Source organism: Lactuca saligna, chromosome 3 (assembly GCF_052625555.1).
Source record: "Lactuca saligna cultivar CGN05327 chromosome 3, ASM5262555v1, whole genome shotgun sequence".
Classification (NCBI taxonomy): domain Eukaryota; kingdom Viridiplantae; phylum Streptophyta; class Magnoliopsida; order Asterales; family Asteraceae; genus Lactuca; species Lactuca saligna.
The window spans coordinates 24,918,054-24,931,526 of NC_136419.1; the positions used below are offsets into that span (position 1 = coordinate 24,918,054).

The following is a 13,473-nucleotide window of genomic DNA, read 5'->3' on the forward strand; positions in this document are numbered from 1 at the left end:
ATGCAAGCCTTGCATCAAGACAGTTCATCCTCTCCTATGATTTTAAATGTCGAGCATCAACACTGGAATCAAGCCTCTTCTCGTGCTGGTTATCTAGTGGTTGAGGCAGTGATCAGAATCAACATGGTGGCAATGGGGGTCGGAATGGCCGGTGTGGTGGTTGAGGCAAGTTTGGCGGTGGCATGCCTAATGGCAGGGGATCTTCTTTATTAGCTAGCGGCCGAAGAGAATCTTCTTTGTCGCCAATGTATTATCCACCTCAACATAGGCTCCTTCCCATGCCATCTATTATGTCCTAATGGCATAATTCACCTTACAATCACAACCCCCTTATGTTTGGCCCAATTATGTCCCCAATAATTCCAGCTGGCCCACAACTACTGCAACCCAAACTCCACATGCATTTTATTCCAATGCCAACCCAATTTACAGCCTATAATTTGCAATTTTTTCAGTATCCTTCACGCTCGGACCAAGCCACCTCACTCCTTCAATCTTTTAGCTCTATAAATCTCCAAGATCCAGGAAATTTGGAATGGTATATAGACATGGGGGCAATTACACATCTTCATAATAATTTAGGTATACTCAACTCTTTTAGCGACAAGTGCATCGATAAATAAAATCACTTTTCATCGATAAATACCTAAATTATTGTGAAAGAGTTGATTAATTAGCAATATTTTTAGTCTTCCTTTGTTTGTAAATATATATATATATATATATATATATATATATATATATATATATATATATATGTCGATTCCTAGCACCACTCAGCACTTGTGGCCATGGAGGTTCGTCTGCAATGACTCCAGTGCATGAGGCAAAGCTTTATGTTTGCAGCGGGGAATTAGTCGGTGCACGAAAGCTGGCCTGGAAACCCTCGTTAGGGAAGTTCCCTTTTCAAAAAAAATATATGTCAGTTAAACTTCTCTCACTACTAATCCCTTTCGTACTCTTTATTTAAATAATGTACTCATTACTCCTCAAATTATTAAAAACTTAACTTCTATGGGTAAATTTACTCGCGGTAATAAATGTTCTATCGAGTTTGATGCTTTTGGTTTTTCTGTGAAGGACATCTTGACCAAACAAACACTCATTCGGTGTGATAGCACGGATGATCTCTATCCAGTCACTTCTCCACCATATCGGTCCTTTCGTAGTGTGAGTTCATCCACTTGGCATCAAAGACGTTGTTACCCCAATCAACCTATTTTTCATTATTTACTTTCAAATAATTCCAATTCTTGTAATAAAAGAGATTCTAAGTTATTATGCCATGCTTTTCAACTTGGCAAGCATGTGCGTTTATGGTTCCATTTATCTAAAACCAATGCTATGTTTTCGTTTCAAATTATTAATTCATGTCCTTAGACATCTATGGTGCAAAGTCATACTGGAATTAAATACCGTGTTATTTTTCTTGATCGATATTCACACTTTTATGGTTGTATCCGTTACGTATGAAATCCGAAGTGCTTTCTAAATTTCTTCATTGTCGAGCTTATATCAAAAAATCAATTTCACATTGATATTCAAATGTTTCAATGTGACAATGGCAAAGAATTTGACAACTCTTAATTTCATCAATTTTGTGATAATCACGGCATTCACATGCGGTTCTCTTGTCCGTATGCCTCCCAGCAAAATAGAAAGTCTGAGAGAATGATTCTCACCATAAATAATACCATTCACACCCTTCTCTTTCAAGTTCATCTTCCTCCCACATATTGGGTAGAAGCTCTCCACATGACCACCCATCTCCTAAACATTATACCTTCGTCAACCCTTAACAATGACACTCCATATCACAAACTCTTTGGGAAACAATCCTCATATGATAACCTTCGTTTTTTTGGTTGCCTTTGCTATCCTTAAACTAATAAGGCTCACAAACTTCAAACTCTATTTGTGCCTTGCATTTTTCCGATTCTTAAAGTTCATGTGGATTTACGCACATATCAATCATAACTTAACTTAGGGTAATAAAAATCCACTTCACATTGTAAAAAGTATTGGTCAGATAAGTTAATCCATTGTGTTACTGCACAACCTCATATAGGATGCCATGTCAGAGAGATTTCATCACTTTTAGCAGTTCGTTCAATCAAATTGTTCAGAATAGAAAATTTGACAAAAAATAAAAAAATTCAATGACTAAATTGTATTCAAAAAAGCAATTGAGGGCATAATGGGTCCAAAATGACCATTAATTGATTGGCATTAAGACATTAACCGTAACATATATAATTCAGAAGGCAATGAGTATTTAATAGAGGAATTCAAAAAGCTCTATCTAGACATTGATTTGGCATTATTTGGGAGATGTGCAGGACCGATCCTAAGGAATTAAATACCTTGAAAGGCTTAGGACGAACAATAAAAAAATGATCCTTATAGTTATTATAAGTTGTTATTTTTAAATAAAAATATATAATAATAAAAAATTTTGGATCATGTACGGCTATCCACTTTGGCCTCTCTCAACGCCCTCATGGAAATGTGAACTCAGAAAAGTAAAGGGAACGCAAAATCATCTTAAATTTCTCATGATATCCGGAATAGATTTTCAAAATTGTTTCATTTACGTGAAGAAAAAAAATCCCTTGCCCCTCAAATGATGGAGCCCCCATGAAATTGGGTGGAAGTAAAGTTTTCAAGAGATTAAAAAGGAAAAAGAAAGAAAACGGATGAAATTGGGAGACAAAACAAGAAAATTTTAATTGCAAAGAAGAACAAAATTTTGTTACAGATGGAAAGAAAGATCGGCAACAGAAAATGGCAAAGAAACCTGTGACTGTTTTAGGCATTTTTCCAGTTACAGGTTCAAAAAAGATCAATACAATTTCTCGATCTGATTGAAGAAATTTTGGAGGAATTCAAGTAAAGATTCTTGGAGCTTTTTCATGTTTTTTGATGGGTATGAAATAAGCTAACAGGTGATAAAAAAAATGAACAATAAAACAATAGCAGTTGCAATTGATAGGGACAAAGGAAGCCAAAGTGCATTAAAATGGGCTGTTGATAATCTTGTGGGCAAGGGCCAGATTGTGTATTTGGTTCATGTTAAACTTAAACAAAGTAATTGCCCTTTCTCTATCCTTCTCATATATATATTCAAAGATTAATTTTATCTTATTTTTGTTGTGTTTTTCTTCTGTTTTAATCAATGAATTCATTTCTACATTTTTGTCTTAGAATTTGTTTTCTTGAAATGTTTAAAATCCACATCAATCTTGAAAAACATAAATGAATCTTGAAATTCTTTTCAATTATGTGCAGAACCGAACAAAAGTACCGATTTCAGTGATGACTCATTTTTGATAAACACCGACGCGCAACTCAGAGAGCTATTCCTCCCATTTCGATGTTTTTGTACAAGAAAGGAAGTTAGTCTCATTAACCTTTTTCCTAAATATCTATCTTCACAAAATGTCACACTTACATATCCTTAAACATAACTTTTGTTTCATGAGATAGATAAAATCACAAGAAGTGGTGCTAGAAGATACAGACGTTGTCAAAGGACTAGTCGATTTTGCCACACACTCAATTGTAGAAGTTCTAGTTATTGGAGCCCCTTCAAAAGGCGGTATTCTCAAGTACATACTACTTCAACACTTAGTAGCTAGTAGTCAATGTATACTTGATATACATATGAGTTATTAATCTATGAACTAAACATCATATTGTAATTGTAATGTGTTATTATAGGAGATTCAAAACAAGAGATGCTCCTTCAACTATACTAAAAGGGGCACCGGATTTTTGCACTGTTTATGTGATTTCCAAAGGAAAGATTTCAGCCACGAAAGCTGCTTCACGTCTTCCTCCATTCATCTCTCCACTTCATACCCATATACCGCCTGAACCAAGTACTGCACCAGCCAAAGTTTCAACAGACAAAATACTACCAATAAAAGGTTTTTTATTCTTTTGTACTATTTTTCATTTGCATTTTGACATGTTTTTTTCTATAAATTATTAAATTTGATTTTTACTTTCTTTCCATCAGCAATGCCGGGGCCACGGAAGTCTGTGGACTTATCTTTTCCCAGACAATCCATGGAGTCGCCTTTCAGTACTTTTTCCAATGACTCAAACACCATGAAGTATGCCATTATATATAACGTAGCATTTCAATAAGACACCTTTAATTTCATGTTGCTAATTATGATTGAAAACAGGTCACCCTTCACCAATAGAAAAGGCCCGAATGGTAAACCTTATGGAGAATTGCTCCCACCGGATTCTGACATTTCTTTCGTCAGCGCTGGTAGACCGAGCGCCGACAATGTCTTATTTGACAGTGACATTGTTGGTGCAAACTCACGGATTAGCTTCTCAGAATTAGAAAACGCAGGTTTCGATTCGTATAATTTGGGGCGAAAATCAGTAGATGTGATTAGCGCAAATGATATGTCATACTCCACATTCGATAGTCCTAGAACATCTCTCTCCAACAATGTACGTACTAAATTTCGTAAATTCGTTCTTACCATTTCATTCTTGACATGTAGCTACGTACAATATTTCATTCTAACTCAAACCAAAACTAGGCTCTAAATTATGAATCTTTTGGAGGTTTTAGGAAGATGTTGAAGCAGAGATGAGAAGGCTAAAGCAGGAACTCACAAAAACAATGGAAATGTACAGTACGGCATGCAAGGAAGCCCTTACAGCAAAACAGAAGGTTTGCTAGCTAATTAAATTGTACCTCAGAAGTTTAATTATATCTCATTGATCACACTGAATATGGTTTCTGTAGGCTATGGAGCTTCAGAAATGGAAACTCGAGGAGCAACAAAAGATAGAAGAAGCACGTGTAACAGAAGAATCTACAACTGGGGTTGCTGAGAAAGAAAATGCAGCTGAATCCACTCAGAGATATGATGCCAGATATAGAAGGTACACGATCGATGAAATTGAAGAGGCAACAGAATATTTCTCAGCTGCTCGTAGGATAGGAGAAGGAGGTTATGGTCCAGTTTACAAATGTCATCTAGATCACACACCTGTTGCTGTTAAAGTTCTTCGGCCTGATGCAGCTCAAGGGAGATCACAGTTTCAACAAGAGGTCGAAGTGTTGTGTTGCATACGTCATCCTCACATGGTTCTTCTTCTAGGAGCATGTCCAGAATACGGATGTTTAGTCTACGAATACATGTCAAATGGAAGCTTAGAAGATTGCCTTTTAAGAAAAAACAAAACCCCACCTCTCTCATGGCAACATAGGTTTCGAATAGCAGCTGAGATTTGCAGTGGTCTTCTTTTCCTTCATCAAACAAAACCTGAACCAATCGTGCATCGTGACCTAAAACCTGCTAACATTTTACTTGATAGAAATTTCGTAAGCAAAATAGCTGACGTAGGGTTAGCCAGATTGGTCCCACCATCGATTGCAGATTCAGTAACTCAATACCATATGACTTCTGCAGCAGGGACGTTTTGTTATATAGATCCTGAGTATCAGCAAACGGGAATGCTTGGTGTGAAATCGGATGTTTATTCTTTAGGGGTTATGCTTTTACAGATAATTACAGCTAGACCACCAATGGGTTTATCTCATCATGTTGAAAGAGCTATAGAGAAAGGAACTTTTGCTGAGATATTGGATCCAGCAGTGAGTGATTGGCCTGTTGAAGAGGCTCTAGGGTTTGCTAAGTTGTCACTTGGTTGTGTAGAGTTAAGAAGGAAAGACAGGCCAGATCTTGGTAAGGTTGTCATGCCTCATCTCCAAAGACTGAGATTACTTGCTGATGATGACACCATGTAAAATTATGCCATATTTTCACCAGTCAACCAAAAGCAAAGTGTCTTATGTAATTAAGTTAGCATTATGTTGATCAAGAATTCAAGACTAGGTGTAGTTTCGTTGTTCATATCCAATTTATATGACTTCTTTGTGAATTAATTACCTACAAGTATGTTGGAGCTTTGACAGTGAAGGCATGGCTTTTCGTCTGGGATCTTTTTTTTTATTTTCGTTTTTGTTCAACAATGGAGTTTAACATGTTATCTAATTTGCGTCTTAGACTTCTTGTTCTAATTCCGTTCCTTCAACTCCTACGGTGTTCTCCAAATCTAATGGTGTATGATTCTTAAATGGAACTCGAAATTGCAAGTAGAAGAAGTGGAATTTGATACACAATTGATCAACTGCACCACCGGTTGTAGAACTACAATCTGGTTGCTTTGCTTGATTATCTTCTTGAATGAGAAGAAAGATGATTACGATGTCATTAACCATATAAATAGTGTTATTTTTATACTATTAGAACTACCTTCCTTGCATAATAAGCCCTTATATTTAAATTGTTTAAAGTTGTATACGGACATACAACAAATCTCCACATTAACTAAAACTAGTTTTCTCCTATTTCCAACTATCGGTATAAGGAAATCTAAGCAATGTTTAAATCCCTGATCTAATAAATAAGTAGATTTTTACCACGTGGCATAAGCCCTCACCAATCGCATTTTCCCGCTCAAAATACCAAAGTGAATTTCCCCAAATGTCCTTGCTTCAGCTTTAATAGTTATGCATTACTTGCCGTTTGAATTGATATACCAAATTGCCGGCAATCAACTTTAATAGATGTATTATCCCATAACAATACGATTATTCCAATAAAAAGAGATTTGAATTTTATTTACATTAGGCGAGAAATCAGGAGCTGTTAATCATATCCAAGATTAAAAACGATGGCTAGGTCTTCCAATTCATATATACCTCCAACCCAACAAACTCGCTTTCAGTTAAAGATTTATTGGATTTGCGGCATCGAATTTATGTTCATCTATACCTTCAACCCGTCAAGTTTATTTCAATCGCCTCTAGATGCCTTCGATTTTTCCCAAGAAATTGAAGATTATTCTGTTCTGCCCATAGATTTCAGGTAGTTTCATAGCTCTTCGTCATTCTGTATACGACGTGTGTATAGTTATTAATGTTGCTTTGTTTGTTTGGATATCATTTTTTTAGTTCATGATGCGGCTAACTTGGAAAAGTTGTTTTGCCTACCATGTGTTTGATAAAATGTCTAATAGAACCATTAATTAGTATATACAACCAATTACATAATCAATTGATTAGCATTCATTTTTCTTTCCTGTTATTCTATCATATATGATGTATACATGCATTAGCTTTTCAAATAATAATATGCATGTGGTTTGTAGTGATGCAGTATACCATATTATTTGGCTTTTTAAACACAAATAACACGGGGAGGCTTTAGCATTAGTTAAAGGTAGACAGGACCTTAGTGACCTCCTTTATAATGTAAATTTTATGAAGTACAAGAACATTTATGGATGTGTTGGTATGGTTTCTGTTTTTATAAGATTTCATGCATCTCCGTAAAGCTTAAATCATATTAGGGTAATTAAGATCACTTTCCAATCCGAAACATTATTTTAGTTTATGTAATTTCAATAAACCCATAACTGAATTTAATTATTTAGTTAATTATCACCATTTCATGAGATACGTTTTTAGAATTTGAAGTATGTTTCATGTAGTTTTACTCTTATTTGGGTAAAATCTTGTATTGTTTTTTAGGAAAACTTGCTTGCACTTTAATTAAATTACAATGGGCGTGTTTGGCACGGAGCTTTTGGAAGCGTTTGGAAGCTTCTAGCTTTTAGCTTTTGATAAAACGTTCTAGTTTAAACAAAAAGCTTCGTTTGGCAGTACAAGCGTTTAGCTTTTAGTTTTAACAAAACGCTCCGATTCTAAAAGCTACTTCATGTAGCTTTTAACAAAACGCTCCGGAGCTTTTGAAATCAATTTCCATAATTACCCTTAAAAATATATTTATATATTTTTTATTTTTAATAAATTGTCCTTTTATGTAATTTTATATATTTCAAAAGCTTCCAGCTACTTTTGTCAAACATTCATATAACAAATAAAAGCTACAGTTTCCCGCTACCAGCTACCAGCTACACGCTACCAGCTAACCGCTACCCGCTTACAGCTAACAGCTACTTTTGCCAAACACGCCCAATGTAAATAATGCTTCAAGCTCCAAGGTGGTTATTGTTGCTTTAAATATCTCTTCGAGAATAATTCCCTATTTTTGTTAAGCTCTTTGGATTGTTGGGTGGCAAGGGGTAAATCAGAAAATTAATTATGGGTAAAAAGAGTAAAGCAGTTGGTTATTTTCTAGCAAATTTTTTATAACAACATTAAACAAAGTAGTTTTGGCTCAATGCAAAACTATAGTTTCTCTTAATTAATTGAAGCTTTGTTTTTGGTTTATGCGATTATGATTTCTGACCATTTTAGGAGACTAAGGCTTCAAATTTCATATATGAAAATGTATTATTCAAAAATATTTGATTTTTTACATGTGCTTTGTTTTCTTATTTATTCCTCATTTGGAGTTGTAATCTATTTTTTCTTTTTATTTTAATATTTGTTTTACGATACCTTATTTTGGGATGTTAAATAAAATAATGGTATTGCCATGTATGATTATGTTGAGCTTTGTACAACCTCTCTTCCGCTTTTTCTACAACAAACATCACTCACGTCGAAATGGTCAATGCACTGGCTCGGGTGCGGTGACTTATCTCGACGAAGATGGGTTTGTCAAGTTGTGTACTTTTTATTTGATACCAAAGGTAAGTTTAATTAATGCTGAAAACGTTTGCCTACCAGGTGTTTGGTAAAAGTTCTCAGTCAAGTTTTTAAAGTCTGAGCCCTAATCTCTTACCTCTATTCTTTGCTCTTTATATTCAGCCTTATAAATTCATGGATTTATAAAAGCTAAAATGATATGAGAACAAGAGAGTTACTGGAGTTGTAAGTTCAATGTACTTTCATATTTTCCTAATATAGCATCTTACTTTACCAATTAGGGTAATTGTATATTGGTGATGTTTTTATATACAAAGTGTCATAATAGCTGTAAGAACCATGTTCTTTTGTTAATGTAAATTGCAACCAAATTAGTTTTTCATGTATTATTTAGAGTTGAAAGCCATTAATAAGTGATAATAGGAATGGATTGCATTTTATTATTTTGTATATGGTTAAAACGGAAGGATCAAATGGGCAAGGTATATTCCTACTTTTATGTTTTAACTTTATACTTATGGGTTAAATGCTAAAATAACACTTTACTTTCACCTTTTTTTTATTATACTTTAATTCTTTGTGTTTTATCTATGTTTCTCACATAAGTTGCTGCTATAAACACTAAAATAGACTTACTTGCAAAATCCACTAGTGCGATCGCAGGCTGGAAATACTTCAACAAAAACAATGGCATTAACAACTCATCCCATATCAGAGTATTTAATGGCTTACAAAGACCACCATTGTGGTTTTAATCACGATCCAACCAATGTAGTTGTCAAACATCATTTGGAACTAATGTTATATCTTGGACTTTATGTGTTCAAATGATAAAGTAGTTCTATAATAACCAAAAATAACATTTTTTTATCGATATAAGAAAATGATAGGAAACTAATTGGTATTATAACCTCCTTTTTATATAGCATAGCCTTTTATTTTACTTCAATATATTCTTCTTTTGACCTGTTACTTCATTTATCACTTTTATAATAACTTTTAAAAGAATTATGATTTCCCGAATGCTAAATCTAACATATATCTAGATGACTTATATTTTTAGTAAGTTTTTTTACAATTTAATGCTAAGAAACACTTAAAATGTTTTTTTTGATGAAAATATATATATATATATATATATATATATATATATATATATATATATATATATATATATATATATATATATATATATATATATATATATATATATATTGTGATTAAATTAAAAAAGAAATATTTCGAGAAAATTATTTTGATGGCTAGACCAAATTATATTGATTTTTATAGATTTATCCTTGGATTTTTGCAACAACTCGTTTAACGAAGTTTATGTTTTTCATTTCCATACTATTGTCCTTTCATTCGTTAATTTATTAATTTCTTTTCTAAATATTTTTTATTTTATCAAATTGATTAACAAAAAATCGAAATTAAAAGAGTAAATTACACGGATAGTCCCTATGGTTTAGGGTAATTTGCACGTTTGGTCCCTAACTTTTTTTTATAACTCAGACCGTCCTTATGATTTGGTTTTGTTACGGGTTTCGTCCTTAGTTGATATAAAAAGACTAATATGCCCTTTTTTTTGTATTTATAAGTTGTTTACAAAGCTAAATTAATATATATAAAAAGAATATATTGTGGCCCACCACTACTGTTCCTTCTCGTATAACTTGAGCAATTAGCCCATTACCCGCAAATGACTACCATATTTTCTTGTCGTTCTTGTCGCTCACATCTTCAGTAACCACCACACGACTTTCTTCCACCCCCTCCTTTCCTTTCACCGGAGCCACCTTCTTTTTCTTCTTTCATCAGAGCCTGCATCGCCTTCCTTTTTCTTTCCCTACAACCCCCACATCGCAACCACAATTGTTGGAACAAATGTTTAACCAGGTTCCTTCGTTGGTAAAATCTTGGTCGCCCACTTCTGGTTCGGTCAGAGTCATCACCGCCTGTTAACCCCTCCTCTCGTCGGGATCCTTCTTTATCCTATACCTTATACCATCTTCGTGATCCTTCTGATTTCCGCTTAATGAAGACAGTGGATTGTAGGGAAGGCATCGGAGGGTTGTTCTTCTGCTACAGATGAAATGTGACATCCCCATTTTCACGGCTAGAAAAGACCGATTTTGTTTATGCTTTATAAAAATCAGAGTTCTTCTTTTAATAAAAATGTTGCGGAATTCGTTCCCAGAAAAACACGATAAATACGTTATTAAAACATTTTCGAAGAAACGTATTTTATTCATTTTCAAACGTTTGGGATGTCATCGTCAATACAGGAACATAAGCATAAACAGAACTTACATTTATTTACACTAGTGATCTACATCTCTTTAATCTCTCAGTGTAATGTGACTTCATATCAACACCTGTGATATAAATAAACTGAGTGGATCAGGTTGGGAAACCTAGTGAGTACATAGGGTTTTCAACCCACAATAATATAATTATTATGTTTAAATAATCAAACAATCAACCCAATTAAGGGTCTACCCTAAGAATCAGCTATTTCTCATTCATTCATTCCTAAGGATCATCCTAAGGAAACAACATGAAGTCCATTGTTGCCAATGACACTTTGGTCAAGCGCAGCTGCTAATCTTGTCACTTAGGCGCAGCTGCCAGAATTGGGACATTTTTTATGAGGCGCTTCTGCCGGTATTGACCTTTAAACGCTACTGTCATGGTCATAAGGCTCCCTATTAGGCGCAGCTGCCGATACTGTCCTTAGAGCATAGCTGCTAGGACGTTTACCGTAGATCTGAAACATCTACGGGTTGTGGCACAGCTGCCAGTGCTCATCTATAGGGTACTAGGTCCACTGCTGCCAATGTATACCTATAGGGCACTAGGTCCATGCTACTAATGTTCCTCTATTTCAGCTTTTATCCCTCATCATTCATCTACCCATGTTTTACCCAACATATTTTGTAGATATAAAATACTTTATACAGTTTACAGCATTTAAAGCATGTATAAAAAGTTTTCACCAGCATAGACAGCAAGTATTCAGACAATATACGCACATAGCACGTAATTTATAATAAAATACTTCATATCAATGTGTAAGATGAAAGGGACCATGCACTCACCTGAAAGGTGGTGACTCAACACTCGGACAGCGCTTCGAGACTCTCAAAACAACTTTCCTTCGATAAAACCTAGTATCAACACCACTAGGGTTTAGTCTACCGATATCCGCGACAAATTAATAGTCTGACTATTATTATTATTATATAAGCGTTAAATAACACTCAATATAACTCATAATAATAGCCCAAATAATTATTTTCAGGTCCTAATAATGTTACTATAATTAATTAGAAGCTATATTAAAACTAGCGTAGGCGTAGCTCACTTACAACGGGTTTTTCGCGAAACCGAGCTTCGCTGGAGCAGCGTTTCCCGAGCCGAAAGGCTCTTTTCTCGGAGCCGTCGGGCGCCCGGGGCTTCCGCCTCGTGCTAGGGAGTTACCCTAGGCTTTAGGGGGTTAGGGAGGCTTAGAGAGAGAGTTTAGAGAGAGAAAGAAGGTTTGGAAGGTGTGAGAATGAATGGAACCCGGCACCTCTATTTATAGTGGAAAAACCTGATAGACTCGCCGAGTCTGAGTCATGACTCGCCGAGTTGGTGCATGTGGCACCCTTCTGGTGGTGCCACGTGTCCAATTCTGGTGGTGCCACGTCACCCCCTATCGCGTATCAGCCTTCAAACTTAGAAAAACCATAACTTTCGCATACGAGCTCCGTTTTCGACGTTCTTTATATCCACGCGTAGGTAAAATCAAGATCTACAACTTTCGTTTAGACTCCGTCGGCTAATTCTCGACCGATTTCAAATTTAACAGTAGGAGGCGTTTAGACTGTTAAATGACCGCGAAGAATTTATAACTCCTTCATACGGACTCCTTTTTCGTCTGTCTTTTTACCGTTGAGTTCCTATTAATGAGATCTTCAACTCTCATTTAGGTCACGTAAGCCAAAAACCACTCGAACTAAAAATCATAACTTCCTCATACGAAGTCAGATTTGGGCGTTCTTTTTATCGACGCTCTTAGTTTAACATATTCTAGGACTTTCATTTAGATTGCTAAGGATAAATCTCGCTCTATCGTAAATTCACTATTTACGCTTCCCGTTGCCGTGTCGGTTTTTCCGTAAAACTTCGATGGGCCATAACTTCTTCGTTATAACTTGGATTTCGGTGTTCTTTATATGTACGGAAACCTTGTGAAATATTCTACAACTTGGTTAAGATTATTTATTTTAAATAATCTTTTGTCGAAAAGTCATTTTTCGACCCCTATTGCCTCTAAATTGACTAGCCCGGATCTGCGGGCGTTACATGAAAGAACAGGGACAGTTGTAGAATGCGTAATCGATTCTCAGTGGTCTAATCTGGTCTCTAGTATTAATTCACATGAATTTGGGTTTGTTCTCTATAAATCAATTTGCATCTAGGACTGTATTTGGGATTTTTGCATCTGTGATTCTATCTACGATGTTTCTATCATGGATTTTAGTTTGAATTGCAACTTCAATTTTGAATTTGGATTTGGATTTAATTCGTAGGTTTGATTTTGATGTTAGAATTGATTTTTAGGTTTGGTTTTGGGTTTAAGTTATAGGTTTGGTTTTAAATCTATTTCATATTTATTGTTGAACATTAGGTACCTTTTGTTGAGTTTAGGATGATTCCTTTAGTATTGAATTTGTGGTCGGAGATGATGATCGGAGATGGATTTGGGAACCGAAGATGGTAACCGGAGGTGGTGCAGGAACCAAAAGAGGATTAAGGGGGAGGGCCCCTTTTCCAATAATATATTAATATTTTATTTTATTTAATAATAATTAGAATAATAAAAAAAGAATTAA

At 35.0% G+C, this 13,473-nt stretch overlaps 1 protein-coding gene across 1 annotated transcript; it reads left to right on the top strand.

Moving 5' to 3' along the window:
* The first annotated feature begins 2,716 nt into the window (after positions 1-2,716).
* On the top strand, positions 2,717-5,935 carry LOC145033475 (kinase with adenine nucleotide alpha hydrolases-like domain-containing protein). Its single transcript, XM_078982076.1, has 8 exons — positions 2,717-3,087; positions 3,289-3,395; positions 3,487-3,608; positions 3,721-3,929; positions 4,022-4,118; positions 4,194-4,473; positions 4,598-4,699; positions 4,775-5,935. The coding sequence occupies exons 1-8, from the start codon at positions 2,958-2,960 to the stop codon at positions 5,780-5,782; spliced, it is 2,055 nt and encodes a 684-aa protein (XP_078838202.1). The 5' UTR covers positions 2,717-2,957; the 3' UTR covers positions 5,783-5,935.
* The last annotated feature ends 7,538 nt before the right edge of the window (positions 5,936-13,473 follow it).

Coding starts and splice junctions, on each gene's coding strand:
- LOC145033475 (XM_078982076.1), top strand. CDS start 2,958: ATGAACAATAAAACAATAGCAGTTGCAATTGATAGGGACAAAGGAAGC. Junction 3,609..3,720: donor TCAAAAGGCGGTATTCTCAA/GTACATACTACT, acceptor GTGTTATTATAG/GAGATTCAAAACAAGAGATG. Junction 4,700..4,774: donor CCCTTACAGCAAAACAGAAG/GTTTGCTAGCTA, acceptor TGGTTTCTGTAG/GCTATGGAGCTTCAGAAATG.